Here is a 21,926-nt window from a genome sequence, read left to right on the forward strand (position 1 = left end):
TTTGATTCCCTTACTGATTAAAAAGTTGTCTATCTCAGCCTTGAATATATTATTGAACCAGCTTCAACAGTCTTTGAATTCCACAGATTCAAAACCTCTCAAAGAAGAAATCCTTCCTCACTTTGCCTTACATGTATGACTTCTTATTCTGAGATAATGTCCTCTGATCTGAGACCCTCTCACAAAAGGAAATCACCTTTCTGCATCTACCCTGTCAAGTGCTCTAAGAATCTTGTGTGTTTCAATAAGGTTGTCTCTCATGCACCTCTGATTTACAGTCAGAAACAAGGCAAGTTATAATAGGCAACAAAGAGATGGCAGACCAATTACTACGTGTTTTGGTTATGTCTTCACAAAGCTGGACAAAAATAATATCCCAAAATCACAGTCTAGTCAGAGAGAGGAACTGAAGGATATCAGTATTAGTAGGGAAATGCTGTTTGGGGAATTGACACTTAATCCTCAGGGCTTGATAAATCTACATCTTAGAGTACTTAAGGAAGTGGCCCTAGAAGTAGAAGCATTGACAGCCATCTTTCAAGATTCTGTACTCTGGCACCATTCCTAGGATTGGGGATAGTTCATGTTACACTCCTATTTAAGAAAAGGAAGGAGAGAGAATTAGCCTGACATCTGTAGTGGGGAAAATGCTCGGTTCCATTATTAAACATTTAATAGCAGAGTACTTGGAAACAAAATGCCAGAATTGGACAGAGTTAGCATGGATTTATAAAAGGGAAATCATGCCTGACAAACCTGGAATATTTTGAGGATTACAACACGGAGTCCAGTGAATGTGTCTTCCTTGGATTTTCAGAAGGCTTTAAATAAATTCCTAACAAGAGACTAACATTTAAAATTTAAGCATATGGGATGGGGGAGCGGTACTGTACTAACACAGATAGAGAACTGGTTGACAGACAGAGAGCAAGGATCAAGAATAAACTAATCTTTTCCTCAGTGAGAGGCAGTGACCAGTGGGCAAACAGAGGGATCAGTGCCAAGAGCCCAGGTATTCACAACATAAATAAATAATGTAGATGAGGGAACTCTAAGTTTGCAGATGACACAATCTGGGCACAAGATTGAGCTGTGAGGTAGATGCTTCAGTGTGATTTGTACAAGATTGAGCTGTGAGGTAGATGCTTCAGTGTGATTTGTACAAGATTGAGCTGTGAGGTAGATGCTTCAGTGTGATTTGTACAAGATTGAGCTGTGAGGTAGATGCTTCAGTGTGATTTGTACACGCTGAGTGAGTGGGCAAATGCAAAACAGATGAAATATAATGTGGACAACTGTGAAGTTATCCACTTTAGTGGCAAAAACAGGAATGCAGATTATTATCTGAATGGTGATAGATTGGGAAAGGGGGAGATGCAACAAGACCTGGGTGTACTTGTCCACCAGTCATTGAAAGTAAGCAGGCAGGTGCAGCAGGCAGTGAAGAAGGTAAATAATATGTTGGCTTTCATTGCGAGAAATTTCAAGTACAGGAGCAGGGATGCCTTGCTGCAATTATACAGGGCCTAGAAGTGCAACCACACCTGGAATACTGTACACACTTTAGGTCTCCTTATCTGAGGAAGGATGGTGGAAGTACAATGAAGATGCAGCAGATCGATTCCTGGGATGCAGGACTGCATGACATATGAGGAGAGACTGATTGGTTATGACTATATAGACTGGAGTTTAAAAGATATGGTGGGGGGTGGGGTGGGGGGGGGGGAGAGTCTCATAGAAATCTATTCTAAAGTTCTATCAGGACTACATAGGGTAAATGCAAGAAGGATATTCTCGATGTCTGGGGAGTCTCAGAACACTGGTTCAGCCATTTAGCACTGAGATGAGAAATCTCTTTGCCCAGTGCAGAGGTTGTGGAATTCTCTGTCACAAAAGCAGTTCAGGCCAAAACATTGAAAGTTTTCAAGAAGGAGTTAGTATTAATTCTTAGGGCTAAAGGGATCAAAGGGTACTAGGAGAAAGTGGGAACATGGTCCAAAGTTGGATGATCAGCCTACTGAATAGTGGAGCAGGCTGAAATGGCCAATTGGCCTACTCCTGCTTCTGCTTCTATTTTCTATGTTTCTGAGTGTCAGTTGCAAAATGGAGAAAATGGGTCTGTTTGGCTGACCCGATGGTTTGATCACTCAAAGCGATTGGGGATACAGAGGAAGTCGCCAGGATCTGGTAGTATTATTCGGAAAACAGAAATACTGCAAAGACACAGTCACTGAGGTAGCAGTTTTGGGGAAACAGAGCAATCATTTCAAATGCTACCTCATCTACAAGAGCTTAAGACATTTGCTACTTTTTATTTCCGATTTCCAACGCCTGCCTTATTTTGGTCTTGTTCTGATAGTGCTGGAACAAAGGCATGGTCTGGCAACTTTGATGGGAGGAGAGTTGAGAACATTGAATTTGAGCTACGCCTTGCTTGTTTTCAATCATTGGCTCTTCTGCCACTACATTCCTGACTTCTTCTGGGTCCACTTCAGAAACTAGGCAATTCACCTATTTTCAGAAAATAGGCTTTTTGTTTCATCAGCATCAAAACCAAAAGTGTAAAATAATGAATTTTCTGACCTAGATTGCCTTTATTAAACTAAAAACAACGGATTGAAGCAAAATTACAATTAGATAGTTTTCAGAGATAATACAACACAAATGCTTCATTGTCTTTCTCAAACTGGAGGTGTTTTGATAAAGGGAACTGTCATTAATCAATAGTTAATCACTAAGAACCACAAACATTCAATTGAATCTTGTGTTGTTTATCATTTGCATAAAAAAAAGAAATCCTCTTCAACTTTTCGAGTAAAGTGAGGATAAGAAATCCATTCTCAATTTTGACATCTATTTTGTTTTGCCTTCTAAAGGTCAAAAGAAACCAAACTTGTTAATCACAAATTCCAACTAAATGTCAATATAAAACTTGGGCAAGAGGTGGCAAAGAAAAGTAGCTTTTAATATTTTAGAGGTGAAACTTGTTGCAATAATAGTTTGCGAGTCCAATCTCCTGGGTGCGTCAAAGCTTTTTGGAAAAGATGATGATACATGCAGGTTAATGCAATACACACTTTAACTCAGAGAAACCTACTGATGCATGTTGACAAATTTGGCAATCTAATCATATTCTACAGATGTGCGTGGTAACTCTAACTGTTCAAAGAAGAAAACAGCTGAAACTAATGTTTTTCTGTATATATTGTTTTGATATTAACTTCTAATGTGAAGGTAACAGAAGTTACAAAATAACATTCAGTAGCAAAATTGAGACATGTTTATGTGAAATAACTAATTTTACTTTGTTAAAACCTAATTTGGAAATTAGAAATTTCAGTTATTAAGGGAAAAGTGGTGGATCATTATTTTTCTCGAACAGTGTTTTAGACAGAATGGTTACAACTTACGTTACAAGCCACTCAGCACAAAACCTATTTACGTGACACAAAAAACCTCCTCCTACCTTTTCTTTCTCATGCTACCAGACATTCCTTTCTCCCTCACATAGTTCATCTGAAATCTAAGAAATAAATGATCGGCTGCATGCTGTGATGGAAGGTCACTGACCTGAAAAGTTAGTTCAGCCTACTCTCGTAGTGGAGAAACCAAAAACAGACTGGGCGACCACTCTGCAAGATGTCTCTGGTCAGTGCACAAGCACGCTCCTGACCTTCCAGTAGCCAGTCATTTTAACACAGCATCCTGCTCGCATGCCCACGTGCCTGTCCTCAGCAGGCTGCAATATTCTAGCAAATCACAGCACAAATCTGAGGAGCAACAGCTAATCTTCAAACTAGGCACTTTACAACTTCTGGACTCAATGTTGAGTTCAACATTTTCACATTGTGAACCCACTCCCATTCCTTCCCTTTCTTTCAGCTTTACTTGTTGCATTCTGTCACCATGTCCTCTCCCTCTCTCCCCACTCCAGTGGGAACATCCGTTCTTTCCAGTCTGGCACTTAGACACACCATTGTTCTGCCAGTCTCATATTCCAATCACTTAATCTGCATTATCAACATCTTTTCTCCCTCGGCACTTTACCCCCTAACCCTAACCCCCACCCCAACCCCCAACTATTGCATACAAGTTTTCCCCTCCACAGGCATAATGTCATAACAATTGAGTCATAGAGTTGTACAGCACAGAAACAGCACACACCCTCTGGTCCAACTCACCTGTGCCGACCAGGTATCCTGAATTAATCTAGTCCCATTTACCAGCATTTGGCCCATATCTCTCTACACCCTTCCTATTCATGTGTCTATCTATTCTAAATGTTGTTATTGCACTCGGCCCCACACTTCCTCTGGCAGCTCAGTACGTGCACACACCATCCTCTACATAAAAAAGCTGACACTGAGGTCCCTTTTAAATCTTTCCCTCTCACTTTAAGTCTATTTTCTTTAGTTTTGAACTCCCCTATTCTGGGAAGATGACTTTTGCTATTCTCTCTATCCACGCCCTTCATGATTTTATAAACTTCTACAAGGTCACCCTTCAGCTATTGACATTCCAGAGAAAATAGCCCCAGCCTAGTCAGTCTCTCCACATAGCTCAAATTGTCCAATCCTGGCAACATCCTTGTGAATCTTTTCTGCACTCTTTCAAGTTTCATAACATCCTTCCTAAAGGAGGGAGATCAGAATGTTGAGTTTTTCTAAGTGGTACAAAGTAGGAGAAGGCGAGGACTGCAGATTCTGGAGATCCGAGTTGAGAGTGTGGTGCTGGAAAAGCACAGCAGGTCAGGCAGCTTTCAAGGAGCAGGAGAATCAACATTTCGGGCATAAGCCCTTCATCAGTCCTCCTGCTCCTCAGGTGCTGCCTGACCTGCTGTGTTTTTCCATAACCATACTCTCAACGATGATAAATGGAACAAGTGTCAGTTTCTTAATATTTTTGACTGGCTAATGCCTGCTGACCAGCTAATTTACAATTTGTGGATTTCCTACACTTAACAACTTTGCACTGGTATTTTTCGACTCACTTTTTGAGAGTTTGCTAATTATTTAGATCTGATTTATTGTAACTCAACTTCAAGTAACTAGATGTGACAATAAAAATATGACAATTATAATTGAATGGGAGGTGCAAGACATTATCAGGTTGAGTGAAATGCCACGAGAAGTTAAGACCCAAGCTGTAGTCTCCCTGTATTAGATCATTTAGAATAGTTAGCCTCGGGTCCAGATGCCTTTCTATCCCTATTTTGAAGCCAGACAACCATCCTTTATTTTTGTAAATGTTGTTTTAAATTAAATAATAATGCCTACAGCAATTGGGAAGCAAAGAAAGTCATGAAAAGTAAAGTAGAGAGCTGTTCTGCAGTTTAGGTGGGGATCCAGGAGACACAGAAAAGAGAGGTGCTGCATAGTCACTAGTGTTAAGAGGACTGTATTCCTATAAGTAGTTTCCTAACATAAAGGAATTAAGGGTTATTTTAATAGTCAAGAAATTAAAGAATTATGGAATTAAGAATTAAAGGAATTAAGGGTTATGGTGAGTGGGCAGTTAAGTGGACATGAGTGTATGAAAAGATCAGCCATGATCTTACTGAATGGTGGATCAGGCTGGAGAGGTCAGATGGACTATTCCTGCTCCTATTTCTTAAGTCCTAATATATATTGATATAGGAAGTTGGCTTCAGACAACACTCAGTGGGAGTACTCTGGCATCTGAGTCTGAAGTCTGTGAACTCAAGTTCTACTTCAGAGAAATTTAGGCTGACATTTCAGTTTAATATAAATTTAACAACATCAATAAAGTTTAATTTGTCAGTTCAGCCACTTCTTTTTGTGTGATATCTTGATTTCTGGGACTTTCAAAATTGCACCAGTAACCACACATCGCAAGCATTTAATTGGCTGTAAGATACTCCAGTTTAACTCAAGAATTTTGTCAGTAGAAACCAATTGCAAGTTCTCATCCATATTCCAGTGAAAATGAACCATACTGACGTTTGAGTTCCAGCTATTCTCCCTTTCCTGCTAGACTAATCTGTTGATGAAATTTACTAATATTATATGAAAGTCAACATCATAATGGTTTTCTCAATGCCCTTCCCATCTCAAAAACTATCACCACTGCAAAGTATATCAAATGAGCATTATATCCAACCAGAGGTGTTGATCAACTATCCTTGAGAGCCCAACTCCTTTCAGCTTGGGACAAAACGGGCAGTTTACAGCACAGTTTGCTGAAACTGTACAAGGCACTCGTCAGACCATAATTGGAATCCCAAGAATAGGTTTTGGCCCATTATTCAATGCCATTGGAGGTAATCTAGAGAAGTTCAACTAAACTGATACCAAGTATGGAGGGTTATATTATGAAGAGAAGTTGAGTAGATTAGACCTGTACTCATTAGAACATAAAAGAACGAGGACGTGTTGTGACTTGTTTAGGTCTGTTACTTAGGAATCAGCAGACTGCGCTTATCGTGTACTCATTGTTCCTGAATATGTAGTTTTGTGTGTGTGTGTGCGTGCGAATCAGAGAGAGAGTGTGTGTGTGTGGGAGAGAGGGAGAAGGAGTGTGCGTGTGGGAGAGAGGGAGAAGGAGAGTGTGTGTGTTTATAGGAGAGAGGGAGAGAGTGTAAATGCTTGCGTGTGGGAGAGGGAGTGTGCGTGTGCATGTGTGTGTGTGGGGGGGTCGGGGGGGGAAGGAAGAGTGTGCATGGGAGAGTTATAGTGTGATTGCGTCACCTGTAGTGCAACAGGAACCCAAGATCTCGGTCGAGGTTATCCTCACAGGTACTGAATATATCCATTAACCTCTGCCTTGGAGGACATTTACCTGAAGATCCAAGGCCAAATGCCCTTGACCGCTGAAGTGCTCCCCCACTGGATTTTCAGGTAAATGTCTTCCGAGGCAGACTTTGGGATAGACAACAACGCAGAGTTGCTGAGCAGAGGCTGATAGACAGGCACACTCTTCCCGCCTCCCCCATGCAACAAAAGGTACTCTACTGGTCGTATCCCTGTTAGTATTACGAGGAGGTCATTCTGGTTTTTTGCTATAACACCTCGAAACTGGCTATCGATGAGTTGAACATTGTATCCCATTCTTACGTGGGCGTCCTTCAACACCTTCAGGAGTCCAGTGCATTCCTCCTTGTACGAACAGATCTTGCGTATGCACAGGGCTTATCGGTAGGGGATGGCTTTTTTAATATGCTTAGGGTGGAAGCTGGAGGAATGCAGCATCATGAGGTTATCCATTAGCTTGCAGAAGAGCGAGGTACTGAGGTGCCCACCCTTGATGGAGATGCCTGTGTCCAAGAATGAGACTGATTCGAAAGAATAGTCCATGGTAAGTATGAAGGTGGGATGAAACTTGTGGATATAACTATGAAGGTTTTTCAGTGATTCCTCGCCGTGAGTTCAAAGGAAGAAAATGTCATCAATGTATCTGATGTATAGTATTGGTTGGAGATCTTATGCAGCAAAGAAGTCTTGTTTGAACTTGTGCATGAAAGTTATGGCATATTGGGTTGCAAATTTGACCCCATGGTTGTTCTGTGTGTCTGGATGAAGAATTGATTGTCGGAGGGGAAGAGAGTGGGGTTGAGGATGAAGCAGATGAGTTGTAGGATGGTGCTTGGAGTTTGGCAGTTGTAGGACTTGTGGACTGAGGCTGTTGCCATGATGGCGCCATTATGGGTGCTGCTGGTGTACAGTGCGGAAACATCCATTGTGATGAGGAATGTTCCTGTTTCAACGGTCCGTGGGTGCTGAGTTTCTGTGAAATCTGTCGTGTCATGACAGAAGCTGGGGATTCCCTGTACAATGGGTTGACACACCCAGAGAGGTCCTTACACAGGGTCCCATTGCCTGATACGATGGGATGTCCAGATGTGAAGACAGTATAAGTCCGCTACATGAGAAGTGTGTGGGATGAGAGTGCATTGGGTAATCTGATCGACTGCATCAAAAGTCTTGATCAGTCTGTTGACTTCACGGGTATGTTCTTTGGTCAGATCGGCCTGTAGTGTTCCTGGTTGTTCAGTTTTGGCACACTTCCTTGCAGTAATCTGTTCTTTTTTTTTCTTTTTCTTTTTTTTAAATCAATGTGTTTATTGATGGAGTTCCGGTTTGAATGCCAGGCTTCTAGGAATTCCCGTGCATGTCCCAGCTGCAGAATGCTGAGAGAAATGATTCCATAAGTAATCTGTTCTATTCTGTATGATGATCGCTCCTCCTTCGTCTGCTAGTTTGATGACAATGTTGTGATTGGTTTTGAGAGCATGGTTGGTGTTGCACTGTGATCAGGTAACGTATTGCTCTACCTTGGGAGTGCGGCTGATGAATCTGGCGTTCACGCATTTCCTGATGGTTTGAGTAGACATGCTCAGCCCACGGCAACAGCCCTCCAGAGGGGTCCAAATTGATTCCTCCTTTGGTCGATCCACCAGATCAACTGATCTGGTTCACTGGTTGTCTCACTGCTGACATCTTGGAAGAATTCTCGAAGTCTCATTCGTCTGATGAATTCCTCTGCATCTGCCGCAAGACCAATGGGGTCCATTTTGGTGGCTGGGCAGATATTGTGCCCTTGGCTAAGAACTTCAATCTCATCTGGTTGAAAGGTGTGGTCAGATAAGTTGACGATTGATTTTCCCATGGTGATACTGTTTTCAACTGTGGTGCCGGAGAGGCCTGGCTACTGCTGGTGGTAATGCCATGTTTCTATAGCTTCGCGTCCTTTATATGTATGGAAATGGTGTAGTTCCATTGCCTCACCTGCTTGGCAGTGTCTCGGAACTGTACAGGTGTGTCATGTGGGTAAGCTAAGATATGGATTCTATGTCAATTTCTAGGTTATGGTCCCTGCTGTGAAGAGATGATAGAGGAGATTGCGAGAGGTGTGATGGCAAAGTCAAACGGAACAGCCATGGGGACCAAATTTGCACCCCAATAATACCAACATTCTCATGCACAAGTTCGAACCAGACTCGTTTGTTGCACAGGACCTCTGACCAACACTATAACACCAGATATATTGAAGATATTTTCTTCCTTTGGACTCATGGCAAGGAATCACTGAAACAATTACATAGTGATACCAACAAGTTTCATCCCACCATTAGAATGACCATGGGCTATTCTTTAGAATCAGTCTCACTCTTGGATACATGCATCTCCATCAAGGATGAACACCCCAATACCTCACTCTACTGCAAGCCGACAAGTAACTTTACAATGCTGTACTTCTCGAACTTCCACTCTAAACATATTTTAAAAACCATCCTCTATGGACAAGCCCTACACATTCACAGGATCTATTCAGATGAGAAGAACGCAGCAGAATAGAACAGATTACTGCAAGGAAGTGTACCAATAACTGAACAACCAGGAACACTACAGAACACTTTCATTCGAACGGGATACAATGCTCAACCCATCAATTACCAGTTCTGACATGCCACAGCGAAAACCGTAATGACCTGCTCAGAAGACAGAAATGAGATGCAATCAATAGGGTACCCCTCATTGTCCAGTACTTCCCAGGAGCAGACAGACTACACCATGTTCTTTACAGCCCACAACACATTATTGATGACAGTGAGCATGTCGCCAAGACCTTCCCTAGACCTCCACTTCATACTTTTAAACAACTGCCATACCTTAAACAGACCATTGTTCGCAGCAAACTACCCAAGCTTTAGGATAACATTGACCATAACACCATACAACCCTTTAAGGGCAGCCTCTGCAAGACCTGTCAGAGCATCGACATGGATACTATCATTACACATGGGGACAACACCTCATGCATGGCAGGTACTCATTTGACTTGGCAAATGTTGTCTATCTCATAAGCTGCAAGCAAGGATGTCCTGAGGCTTGGTATATTGGCAAATTCATGCAGTCACTACAACAACGGAAGAACGGACACTGTGCAACAATCGCCAGACAGGAATGTTCCCTCCCAGTGGGGGAGCATTTCAGCAGTCAAGGACATTCGGCCTCGGATCTTCAGCTAAACGTCCTCCAAGGTGGACCTTGGGATAGACAACAACGCAGAGTTGTCAAGCAGAGGCTGATGGCCAGGTTTGGAACCCACGAAAACTGCCTGAACCGGGATCTGGGGTTCATGTCGCACTACAGGTGACCCCCACCACACAATTCACCCTCTCACAAAAACACACACTCTCTCACATGCGTACACTCCCTCACACTGGCACCCACACACAAGCTCTCACACACATGCATGCACATACACTCACAAAGACACAAACTCTCTCCCATACACACATATATACAATCTTCTTTCTTCTCTCTCTCTCTCTCTCTCACTCTCACACACAAACACACAAATCTATGGGATAAATTTGTATTTGCAGATACATTCTATTTTGTTAAAAAATTTGTAGACAGTTGATGTGCATTTTATAAATTCCTACTTTGGAGATAAAGCCAGACTGACTCCAGGTTAGGACACAGACTGACGCTAAACAAGACCTCATACCTAAAATATATTGTCTGACCTGAGATGTCATCTGTTTTATACTGATAAAACTGAAGTTATCTCGGGGCAGTGACTTGAAAGAAATTCTGGGATTTGCATATTGATCAATCGAAATCTGCATCCCCATTCTAACTGATTAAAGATTTAACAGCCATCTTAGATGTGTTTGATTCATTTGCATCAATTGTAAGATCCTTTGATCTTTTATTTATAAATTCTATGTCTAAGATGTCCCTCTCTCACTCGCACCAGGAGTAAGGCTCCAAAAGCTTGGATTTTCAAATAAACCTGTTAGACTATAACCTGGTGTTGTGCAATTTTTATTCTTTTCCAATCTCTAGTCTTAGCTGGCCTTCTCATGCTAACTGTACTCATCAACCCTTTAGGTCCCGGAAGTTTTTGTCTTGATCTAACTCACTTATCCTCCAGCAGATCCTAAGCATCTCACCTCATCCCCAGATTTCATAATATGTTATCTCCCCCTTATCCTCATTCTTTAGAGGCCAACCCCACCCACCCCCTCCCATGCTAATATCAAAATCTGAAGATACAGTTTCAAAGTATTACAATCTCATAAACAACTGTATCATATGATTTGGAGTGGGTTCAATCTGTACTGTCTGGAGAACATCCGAACCCAATGATCTTAACACTAAGTTTATTCTGTTCTTCAACTGGTGGAATCCTTTATTCTTTTACGGGATATGGATATCACTGGCAAAGTCAGCAATTGTTGTCCATTCCTAATCACCCTTGAGTGGCTTGCTTAGCCAATTTATAGGACAGCTAAGAGTCACCCACATCACTGTGGGTCTGCAGTCATATGTAGGATGGCAGATTTCCTTTTGTATAGGACATTGGTGAACTCGCTGGGTTTTAATGACAACTGATGTTAATAGTTATATGTGCAGTGTTACTGAAACTATCTTTATATTCCAGATTTATTGAATTTGAATTCCATTAGCTGATGTCACACAAACTGAACTCATGCTTCAAGGCATTAGCCTGGGTGTGTGAATACCAATCCAGTGACAGTACCAGTGTAGCATATATCAGTAGCATTCAGTATGAAGTGTAAGATTACATAGATATTAGCTGGTTGATATTAGCCTGATTGAATTGATATCACTTGGATCAGTTGGTGGGGAGTTATTGTCACAATATACATCTCAAGCCACACCTAGCTGACAGTTTAGTTCATTTATAGGGATTGATGAATTGCTGAAGATGCTGTTTTCTGGAACATAATTTAGTCCAAAGCATTTTCTATCTATTCAAGTAAATGTAAACGAATCTTGGCAGAACACTGGAATTGGTCCAGGCCTACATCATTCCTCCCTCCAAAGGCATCAAATAAAACATAGATTAACTGGCTATTTACCCCAGGACCTATTTCTAGGATCTTATTCTGTGCATTTTCTTACAGATAATTGTTGCAATTCGAATCTAAGTTGTAGTTCTGAAATGCTTTAGGACATGTCAAGGACATAAAGGAAGCTACTTGATATTACAGAACTTAAGTATTGCTGAAAAGGAGAGACATGCTGTCGAACCATTTCCTCCTACACACTTCAGGACAGACATAAGAATGCCAAATTTCAAAGGGAGAATTCAGAAATGGTGCAGGGATTTGTCTTTTGCAGAAATTGCGCCATTAAACAAAAGCTCAGGTAACAATCATTCTTTCAAGTATTTGCCATGGCAATGTTTTGACCAATCAGACTTGACTTCCTAATAAACCAAAACCTTTTCTCTATGCGGTATAAATATTACCACCTCTGAAACTTAGCATTCTTGTGTCTGTCCTGATGAATGCCAGACTATAAACTTCAACAGCAAGACATAAGGAGGCACAATACTGATGCCAATATATACCAGCATACCTCTAGACTATCTTTGGGAATCAGTCTTTCAATTTATATTAACATTTTCTGAACTTCTTCATGCTGATGAGAAATGTTGGAACAGCAGAAGCTTAACTCTGTAATTTTTGCAACTCTTGATCCTTCTGCAGCAGCAGTTAAAGTCTTCTATTTGAAAGTCACAATACCAGTAACAGACAAAAAAAAATGTAAACATAGACAACACAAGATCCAAGAGTCTGAAACTGCTTTTCCACAAATTCTCAAACAGCTCAGAATTGCTGTTAGTGATTTATGAGTCACCAATGGAAGACAAACATGCTTGACTATCAAACAAATAAACACAAACAGACAGGGATAAATTATACTCAGGATAACAATGCATTTCCAAGAGCAGATATTTACTTCGAAAAACTGAATTCTTTGTTCCACAAGCTTACAATGAAGTTAACATACTTTAATTAAGTATTCCCTAAACTTCTATTATGTCTGCTTTATTTGAAGACATAACTGAAAGTCACGGATCTAGCTGATGACACTCTGACCACAGGTTTGAAAAATGAATTGTAGAATAGAAATGGGCAATTTTCAATAATTGTTATTTAACAAATACCAAAGTTCTACTTCTTTGAACAAATTGTACAGGTTTAATGTTTGAAATTTTGAAAAACATCCTTGTCTGCTTTTTATAGCAGGTAATTTTAAGGAGCATTCCTTTAGAAAAATAAAAAATAGCTTTTAAGAAGGAGGAAAGTATGTAACATTTTGGTTTTCTGTTTGAACGCAACTATGAAGTTTTAATTGATGCTTGTTTTGTGTTTTAGGTTTATGGCTGTTAAAACATTTCAGCTATCATTGACACAAACTTCATAATTCAACTTAAAAACAGAAATTGCTGGAAAAAACTCAGTAAATTTGGCAGCATCTGTGGAGAGACAAACAGTTTCGAGTCCAGTTACTTTTCTTCAGAGTCATACTTGACTCAGAATGTTAACTCTGTTTCTCTTTACAAATGCTGCCAGATGTTCTTCAAGCACTTCCAGTTTTTACTTCAGATTTCCATCATATGCAGTATCTTGCTTTCATCGTAACTCAACTTACCAGGAGAAATACCAGTGTAGATATCTGTGAATCTGGGGTCTCTGTCCTGAGAAAACAGTGGGTCAGTTTTATCAATTGACTTTCCATGTTCTTGGACACCAGCAGACACAGTTGCAACGGGCACCTTGTAAAATAAATAGTTGCATGAAATCTACTATAGCCACCAATTCTTTCAGTAATGCAGACTTTCATTTGCCTAGAATATATTTTTAATGTGATTGTTCAACATGTTAAATTGTATAACTATGCAATTTCTACTTAAGTATACAGTGTCATACCATGGGCTAGGCCAACTTTGAAGTATTGCTTGTATAAGTTCTTCGTATCTATTACCTGGGAAGGGTCATAGGAAGATAGACCTTCTCTTGAACCCACTTCAAGCTCAGCTTGTTGCTGCTGCTGGAGTTGCCTAGAACATAGAATATAAACACATTGGGCAAAAACAAGTCACAACAGTACTCAGTGTAAGTACCTGCACTTCCAAGGGCAGAACTGGGGCTGCAGATCTTTACAAATGAAGAATCACTATCCCTTCTAGTCAAAACCTAACTTCTAAATGATTACCACTTCCCCACCGCCCCCTGTAATAGCTGTAACAATAATCACAAAACAGCACACTATTAAAATATCGCATTCTGCTTTTATATCTGGTCTCAAATTTGAATTCCTTAACAATTTTTCAGAAAATCAATTAGAAATGTCTCTAACTACATTTCAGTAAAATATGCAATATAAATTAACATCTCAGTTGAGAGATTTTTAATTATAACTCTAACCAAAATCACTTAATTGAATAACTTCATATTAATATGCAGGGTCTTGTTGTTCCCCTGTGTTTGCTACACTTGCCTTACCAGGAGATACAGGTGGCAGGTTTGTAAAGAACTATCAAAGGAGGCTTGATGAGTTACAGCAATGCATTGTGAAGATAGCATATACTGTTGCCCTGGTAGTGTTCAAGGTGGCAAATGGGGTGAGAATCAAACAGGGTGCTTTTCATGGGTGATATCCAGTTTAAGCATTGTTGGGTCTGTGCACATCGAGAAAGTGGAGAGGACTCCATCACACAGCTGATCTGTTTCTCGTTTGTGGTGAAACACATTGGAGAATTAGCAGGTTAAATCAGTTCAGAATTACCATTATAGAGGCTGGCACATTTTCCCAGCATATTTATGTATTGTAGTATACTAGGTGGTAAACAATGAAGAAGCAGCCTGTACTGTGCTGTACTGTTCTACATGACACTAGCCTTGATGAAAACAGTCCTAAAGTAAGTCAAGGGAGCTATAGCTCAGATCTTCCCATTTCCAGTTTAAATCTGTTGACAAGGTCAGTGGCAATGATGTAATCAAGCAAGACAATCATGTTGAAGTATTCTCCCTGACTGCGAGCCAGGAAGTATAAAGCACTACATTCCTTCACTGTCCATGGTTAAATTTTACAGGTAAGCAAGTAAATGATTGAGTCTGACACAGGGAGTAAGGCAGAAGCTAAAATATTATAAACAAACCTTAGGAATTTTATGTTTTAAAGCCAGAGTCAGAGTCAATCTGCACTGAATCACAAATTTAAGTCAATCGATTAAAATAATTCCTCATACAGTTTATTTGAAAACACTACACCATTTGTAGTATATGATAATAATCCAAGAAGGCTATTTTGAAACTCCATTCTGTCAATGTGTTGCAAAAGACATGCAATAATAATAATTCTAATCTATTGCAATCAAAGTGTGGAGTGCTGGTGTTGGACTGGGTGAACAAAGTTAAAAAAATCACATAACACCCGGTTATAGTCCAACAGGTTTGTTTGGAAGAAAAAGCTTTCAAAGCTTCATCAGGTAGCTAGTAGGGCAGGATCAGAGGACATAGAAGTTATAGTAAAATATCGAAGTGTCATACAACTGATGTAATGTATTGAACAAACCTAGATTGCTATTAAGTCTTTAATCACTTAGAATGGGGATGCAAGTTTCGATTCATTCATGTCTGTGTAAACCCCAGAACTTCTTTCAAGTCACAGTCCCAAGATAATTTAAGGTTTCATTAAAAAAAGGTGACATCTCAACTCAGACAATGCATTAATCTGTCTGTATCCCAACCTTGAGTCAGACTGGTTCTATTTTCAAAGTGGGAATTTTTAAATAAAATATCACATGGACTGACTGTCTATAGATAGTGCATTTCTTAAACAAAATAAATTGCACCTGCAAATGCAAATTCACCCCATGACATATATGTGTATATGCATGTAAGAAAGACAGAAAATGTGAGTGAGAGTCTGTGTGTAGGGGAGGGGGGGAGGGGTGGGAGAGAGGGAGAGAGTGTGTGAGAGTGTGAGAGAGTGAGTGTGAGAGAGTGAGTGAGTGAGTGAGTGAGTGAGTGTGTGTGTGTGTGTGCGTGCGTTGGGGAGGGGTTGGGGAGGGGGAAGTGTGATGGAATATATGTCTGTGTGGGTGTATGTGTGAGTGAGAGCGTGGGTGTGCTTGTGTATGTATGGCTGGGCCTTGGTGTGTGTATGTATGGCTGGGCCTTGGTGTGTGTATGTGTTGGGGGGGGGGTTGTCTGAGAGAGCGTATGTATGAGAGAGATCTGTATGAGTGTGATTGTCTGTAAAAGAGACAGACAGACAAACAGACAGAGTGTGAGTGAGTGAGAGTGTGTGTGTGTGTGAGAGAGTGTGAGTGTGTGACAGAGAGAGAGAGAGAGCGCGCGTGCATGCATGTGAGAGAGAGGGAGAGAGCGTGTATGTAGTGTAATGGAGAGTTGTATTTACAGATGCATTCTATTTGTTCAAAGAGCAACTACAGGTGACCCCACATACACAAACACACACTCTCTTACACACAATCATACACACACTCTCTCACAGGTACATACTCTGTCACACCCACAGGTACCCAAACAGCACTGTCCTCCAGTATTTACGGGACAAATCCAAAAAGGAAAACATTACACAACCAGACATGATAGGGACCACACCATACATCAAAGACATATCAGAGATAACTACCTGACTACTCAGAAGTGTGGGAATCTTAGTGGCCCACAAACCTGCAAACACCTTCCACCAGCCCCTCACAAAGTTAAAGACCCGACACACATCCAACAGGAACAACATTATCTACAAGATACTCTGAAAAGACTGTGAAAACACTACATAGGACAGACAGAAAGAAAATTGACCAAACAAGTGCATGAACATCAGCTTGTCACTGCCTGACATGCCCAGTACTCCCTAATTTCCAACCACACAGATGACAAGGAACACAAATTCAACTGGGATGATGTAACCATCCTAGCAGAGGCAAAACAGAGACATGCCAGAGAATTCCTTGAAATCTGGCACTCCAACTGGAACTTAATCAATAGACATATTGAACTGGACCCCATAAACAAACCACTCAGATACAGAACTGGAAGTACCAACAAACAGAGACACATAAATACCAGGCAGGACAGACCACCTCCATCTTATCAAAGACGCACTGATGATGTCACGCTGCGAGGTGACAAAACATACAGAAAAACATACAGCTCAGTGATCGAATCTACAACTTCATCCACAACCTGAGATACAAATCTTCGCAAGAACTCTAGCAATTTAGGTTTGTTCAATACATTGCATCATTTGTACAACACTTTGATCTTTACTATAAATTCTCTGTCCTACGATCGTGTTTGTACTCCGAAAGCTTGTACTTCTAAAATAACTTGTTGGACTATAACCTGGTGTTGTGTGTGGTTTTTAACTTAGTGCTATCATGTCTCATCATATGAGACATTGAACAAATATAAAATTATCCTTTCAATTTCATTCAGTAGAATGAATTCAGTTCAACATTGAATACCTAGTTATACCTCATTTAACAAGTACGACCTATTAATGAATTGTCACAGAAAAAGCAAGACTACATGAGGGGGCATTTTCATCAGTTCAAAGATGGTCCACTGACAGTAATCTGAGGGGACCTCAACAGCACAGCCTCAACAGCATAGAATCACGGAGTGGAATTTCCACAGTCCCTTGGTGGTAGATAGGATTAAAGGTGAGACCAGGAGGAAATGCACAAAACGTGGTATTGGGTCAATGCTGACACACCTTTGGGTGACCTTCCCTGAGGGGTATCTGATAAGCATGCAGCCGATATGCTTAGTTAGCAGCCTATTTCTAGTCTGTCTGGATCGTCGTGGCAGCAGGTCAGCCCTCTACTAAGCACAGAGTCCACAGGTGCTTGGAGGTAAGTGGTTAGTGGACTGGAATGAGGGCTTCGACACTCCTCTCAACCACCAATGCTGTAACCATCACTGGGCTACTCCCATTGTGAGTGTTCTTAAGTTGGACCTCCCAACCACAGGATGGCATTGCAACCGCGGTTTTTAATTTTACTAATTGGAATACCTCTCCAGAGCTCCTGTCAACATCAGGTGCCCACATAATTTCCTCCTGCAGTGGGTCAGGGAGCCTCTTAATTGGCCACCTCTGTGAAGATATCTCTGGCAAGTCCTGACAGCTACTCTGGGCTTGAGATCGAGAAACAGTTGTGAACATTGTATTCTCTTCAAAAGAGAGTGGAGGGTGACCTCATAGGTCTTTAAAACCTGATATAGTAGACATCAAGAATTATGGTTCCATTAACAGAAAAAGAACAATGGTATTTATTTTAATATGAAACAGTCAGTAAGAAATCAAATAAGAAATTCAGAAGAACTTTTTTTAGCCAGAGAGTGCTCAGAATGTGGAAACCATGAGCACAGGTAGTGGTTGAGGTCATTGGTATTTGTACAATTATTGGGAGACTAGTTCAGTGTTTCAGGGAAAAGGGAACAGGGGGTTATTCAGAGGATAGTAATGGGAAAAAGCACAAATAAAGAATAAAGGACCACATGAACTGGTTAGAAAGAATGGTTTATGTGCAATATATTCTATTTCACCATGTACAATCGGAGTGCAGCACTTGATTGGCTAAAGAAGCCATTCCACTCAAACCCTGAGGGTTCATGGGAAGAGTAAAAGTGAAGCTGACATTAAGACACTGTGCATGTTGACACATCAATCCCTCTCTGCCCTGATATTTTGTCCAGTTTTGGCTCCACCTGTTTTATCCTGCCAAGGTCCCCATTGCTTTGGCTTTGCTCCCATTGAGAGAAATTATTGCCAGAAATTGAACTGAAGGAAGTCAACACAGTAGGCAAAGATTGCGCGAATAACAATGACGTGAAGCAATGAAAGATTATAGAAATATAAACAGAGACTCGAAAAGCAAAATGATAAAGAGAGAAGGAAATTGCAGAGTAATAAAGTATAACAGAGAAGAATAAAGGGAACTTAGGTGCACCAACTTGCTTTAATCTAGTGCTTTATATTGTAGTAAAACAGCTCAAGGCATGTTTCAGAGGAAGTTTCATGCCAAACTACATTAAGTTGTAGGAGAGGTGACAGCGACATATTTTATGGAATGCCAAAAGCAGGAAAGAAACAGAGCAATGGAGAGACAGGGAGGCAATTCCATTGCGAAGGATTTAGTTAACTGAAGGCATCACTACCAATACAGGACTGAAGGAAACCAGGGATACACAAAGAAACAGAACTGAAGTAATACATGGAGGATTGTTAGGCTGTAGGGTATGGCAGAGATAGGGAGGGACAATGTTATCGAGGGATATGAACACAAAGATGCATATTTTTTAAAATGTAGAGCAGCGAGCACAATAGTGATGACTAAATTGTACTTGGTGTTAATCAATTTATGGACAGAGCTTTGGAAAAGCTCAAGTTTATCAAATTAAATGTAAGGTTTGCAGAGGTGAAAAACTGAAAAAAATGGGCATAGGCAATATAATGAAGTAATTCATGGCAAGAAATCAATAGAATCATAGAATCCCTACAGTGTGGAAACAGGCCCTTCGACACAATAAGTCCAGAATGACACCCCGAAGAGCAACCCACCCAGACCCATTCTGCTACTCTTTGTTTACCCCTGACTAATGCGCCTAACCTTCACATTCCTGAGCAACTTGGACAATTTAGCATGGCCAATTCACCTGACCTGCACATATTTGGATTGCAGGAGGAAACCGGAGCACCCAGAGGAAATCCACGCGGACAAAGGGAGAATGTGCAAACTCCACACTGACAGTCGCCTGAGGCTGGAATGGAACCCAGAATCCTGGTGCTGTGAGGCAGCTGTGCTAACCACTGACCCACCGTGCCACCCATGGTACAGAGTGAGTGAGTATAACAGTGAGTGTGAGTGAGTAGGTGTGAGTAGGAATAAGTGAGAGAGAATGAGAGAGAGTGAGAGAATGAGTGAGAGTGAGAGAGTGAGTGAAAGTGTGAGAGTGAGAGAGAAAGAGAGAGAGGGAGCATGAGTGGGCGAGAGAGAGAAAGGATGACAGAGTGAGTGAGAGTGAGAGGGAGAGAAAGTGAGAGAGAGTGAGAGAGAGTGAGAGAGAGTGGGTGAGGGAGAGTTGAGAGTGTGAGAGAGTGTGTCAGAGTACGTGAGAGTGTGAGAGTGAGAGTGTATGTGTGAGAGAGAGTGAGAAAGAGAGACAGTGAGAGTGAGAGAGTAAGCAAGAGTGAGAGGGTGAGAGAGCAAGTGAGAGTGAGTGGGTGAATGTGTGAGTAAGTAAGCAAGAAAGTGTGAGAGAGAAAGTGAGAGTGAGTGAGTGTGAGAGAGAGCGAGTATGTGAAATTATGAGACATTGAGAGTGAGTGAGAGAGTGTGAGAGAGAGTGAGTGTGAGAGAGAGTGAGAGAGAGTGAGAGAGTGTAAGAGAGAGAGAGAGTGTGTGAGAGAGTGTGAGAGTGTGAGAGAGTGAGAGAGTGAGAGAGAGTGAGAGAGAGTGAGAGAGAGTGAGAGAGAGTGAGAGAGAGAGAGAGTGTGAGAGAGAGAGTGAGAGAGAGAGAGTGAGAGAGAGAGAGTGAGAGAGAGAGTGAGAGCGTCAGTGAGAGAGTGAGAGAGTGTGAGAGAGAAAGCGAGTGAGAGAGTGAGAGAGAGAAAGCGAGTGAGAGTAAGAGAGAGAGAGAGAGAGAATGTGAGTGAAGACTGAGCGAGTGTGGGTGCGTGAAAGAGAGAGAGAGAGGGTGAGGGAGAGAGTGTGAGTGAACAAGTCAAACACAATCAATCAGTGATTGAGTGAGAGAGTGCAAGCGAGAGAGACTGAGCAAGAGTGGGCAAGTGAGGGAGAGAGAGTAGAAGAGAGAGAGAGTGACAGTGAGTGAGAGGGAGAGTAAGAGTGTGAGTGAGAGAGTGTGAGTGAGAGTGAGAAAGAGTGAGAGTGAGAAAGAGTGTGAGAGCTTGTGAGGGTGAGTGAGTGTGAGAGTGAGAAAGTGACTGAGAGTGGGTGTGAGAGTGTGAGTGAATGTGATCGAGAGAGACAGAGAGAGAGAGAGAGAAAGAACGAGAGAGATTGAGTTAAACATGAAAATAAACAACAAGGGAAGAGCAACCCAGCCCTTGGAAATTCACAGAATTAATTTTCATGCATTCTCAAGTGTCTGAAGTAGTCCTTCATATTGGGTACATCCAGATAACTGACAAAATTCCCCTGGCCACAATGTTCACCATTTAGAAAACACAAAGATTTCCCAGTGTAGAACTGAGAAACTAACCTAGTCCTGGATGTATGGGCCTCAGGTCTGGAAATACCCAGTTCTGTTCTTACTGAAAAGCTGAAGGCTCAAGCGACAGGTGTAAGGATTTGCCAAGAAGCAGAGGCCAAGTATAAGAATCATATACCAAACAGCTCATTTCACTTCTCAAACTAGTCAGAAGCAAATGCATGAAAAGTCTATTAAAAGATTTCTTTCAAAAACAAACAGAAAATGTATTTATTTTCCATTTCATAGAGTACAGAACTTTAAAGAACTGTAAAATGCTTGACTCAAGCCAAAATGTCAATCTGCACTGACTCACAAATTTAAGTAAATCAATTAAAATAATCCCATCATACAGTTTCCTTGAAAACACTATGCCACATGTAATATATGGTAATATTCCAAGGAGGTTATTTTGAAACTCTGTTCTGTCAAATGTTGCGAAAGACATGCAGTAATAACCACAATCCTGACACAGTGCAGTGCTATATTAGTCATCAGGAGCCGAGAGTTGGATGACTAGGCAGGAGCCAACAAAATCTAAATTACCCAAAAGTTATTTAAAAGAAACAAGTTATGTAATATTCTAATTAAATATTTTTAAAAAGCTTATAAGTTTACCGGGAATAAGTTAAGAACATGCACAGGGAGTCATATTCTTTGTAAAATTTGTTTTCATTACATATCTTTCCATAGTGATATGCACCAAGGTTTCACAAGGATTGGCAATCACAGAAACTGTTAAAATGTTTCTCCAACTATAATTAAACAATTCTCAAATCAAGATCAAACAGACTAAATAAACTAAAATTAGCACCACGCATAATATTGTGTTGGTTATGTTAGTGTTCTTACACAAGATGAACTGTTCCCATAATCTAAATTAACTTCA

General features: G+C 41.0%; 1 protein-coding gene across 7 annotated transcripts in view; it reads right to left on the minus strand.

Moving 5' to 3' along the window:
• arnt2 (aryl-hydrocarbon receptor nuclear translocator 2) overlaps positions 1–21,926 on the minus strand; it is a 464,688-nt gene that overhangs the window by 131,584 nt on the left and 311,178 nt on the right. For all 7 annotated transcript variants that reach the window (XM_060853234.1, XM_060853235.1, XM_060853233.1 and 4 more), the window contains 2 exons: positions 13,770–13,845; positions 13,437–13,560 (listed from right to left, as the gene is read on the minus strand). In XM_060853234.1, the coding sequence (XP_060709217.1) occupies positions 13,437–13,560; positions 13,770–13,845 (200 nt within the window). The remainder of the gene's footprint in view (positions 1–13,436; positions 13,561–13,769; positions 13,846–21,926) is intronic.

Source organism: Hemiscyllium ocellatum, chromosome 39 (genome assembly GCF_020745735.1).
Source record: "Hemiscyllium ocellatum isolate sHemOce1 chromosome 39, sHemOce1.pat.X.cur, whole genome shotgun sequence".
Lineage (NCBI taxonomy): Eukaryota > Metazoa > Chordata > Chondrichthyes > Orectolobiformes > Hemiscylliidae > Hemiscyllium > Hemiscyllium ocellatum.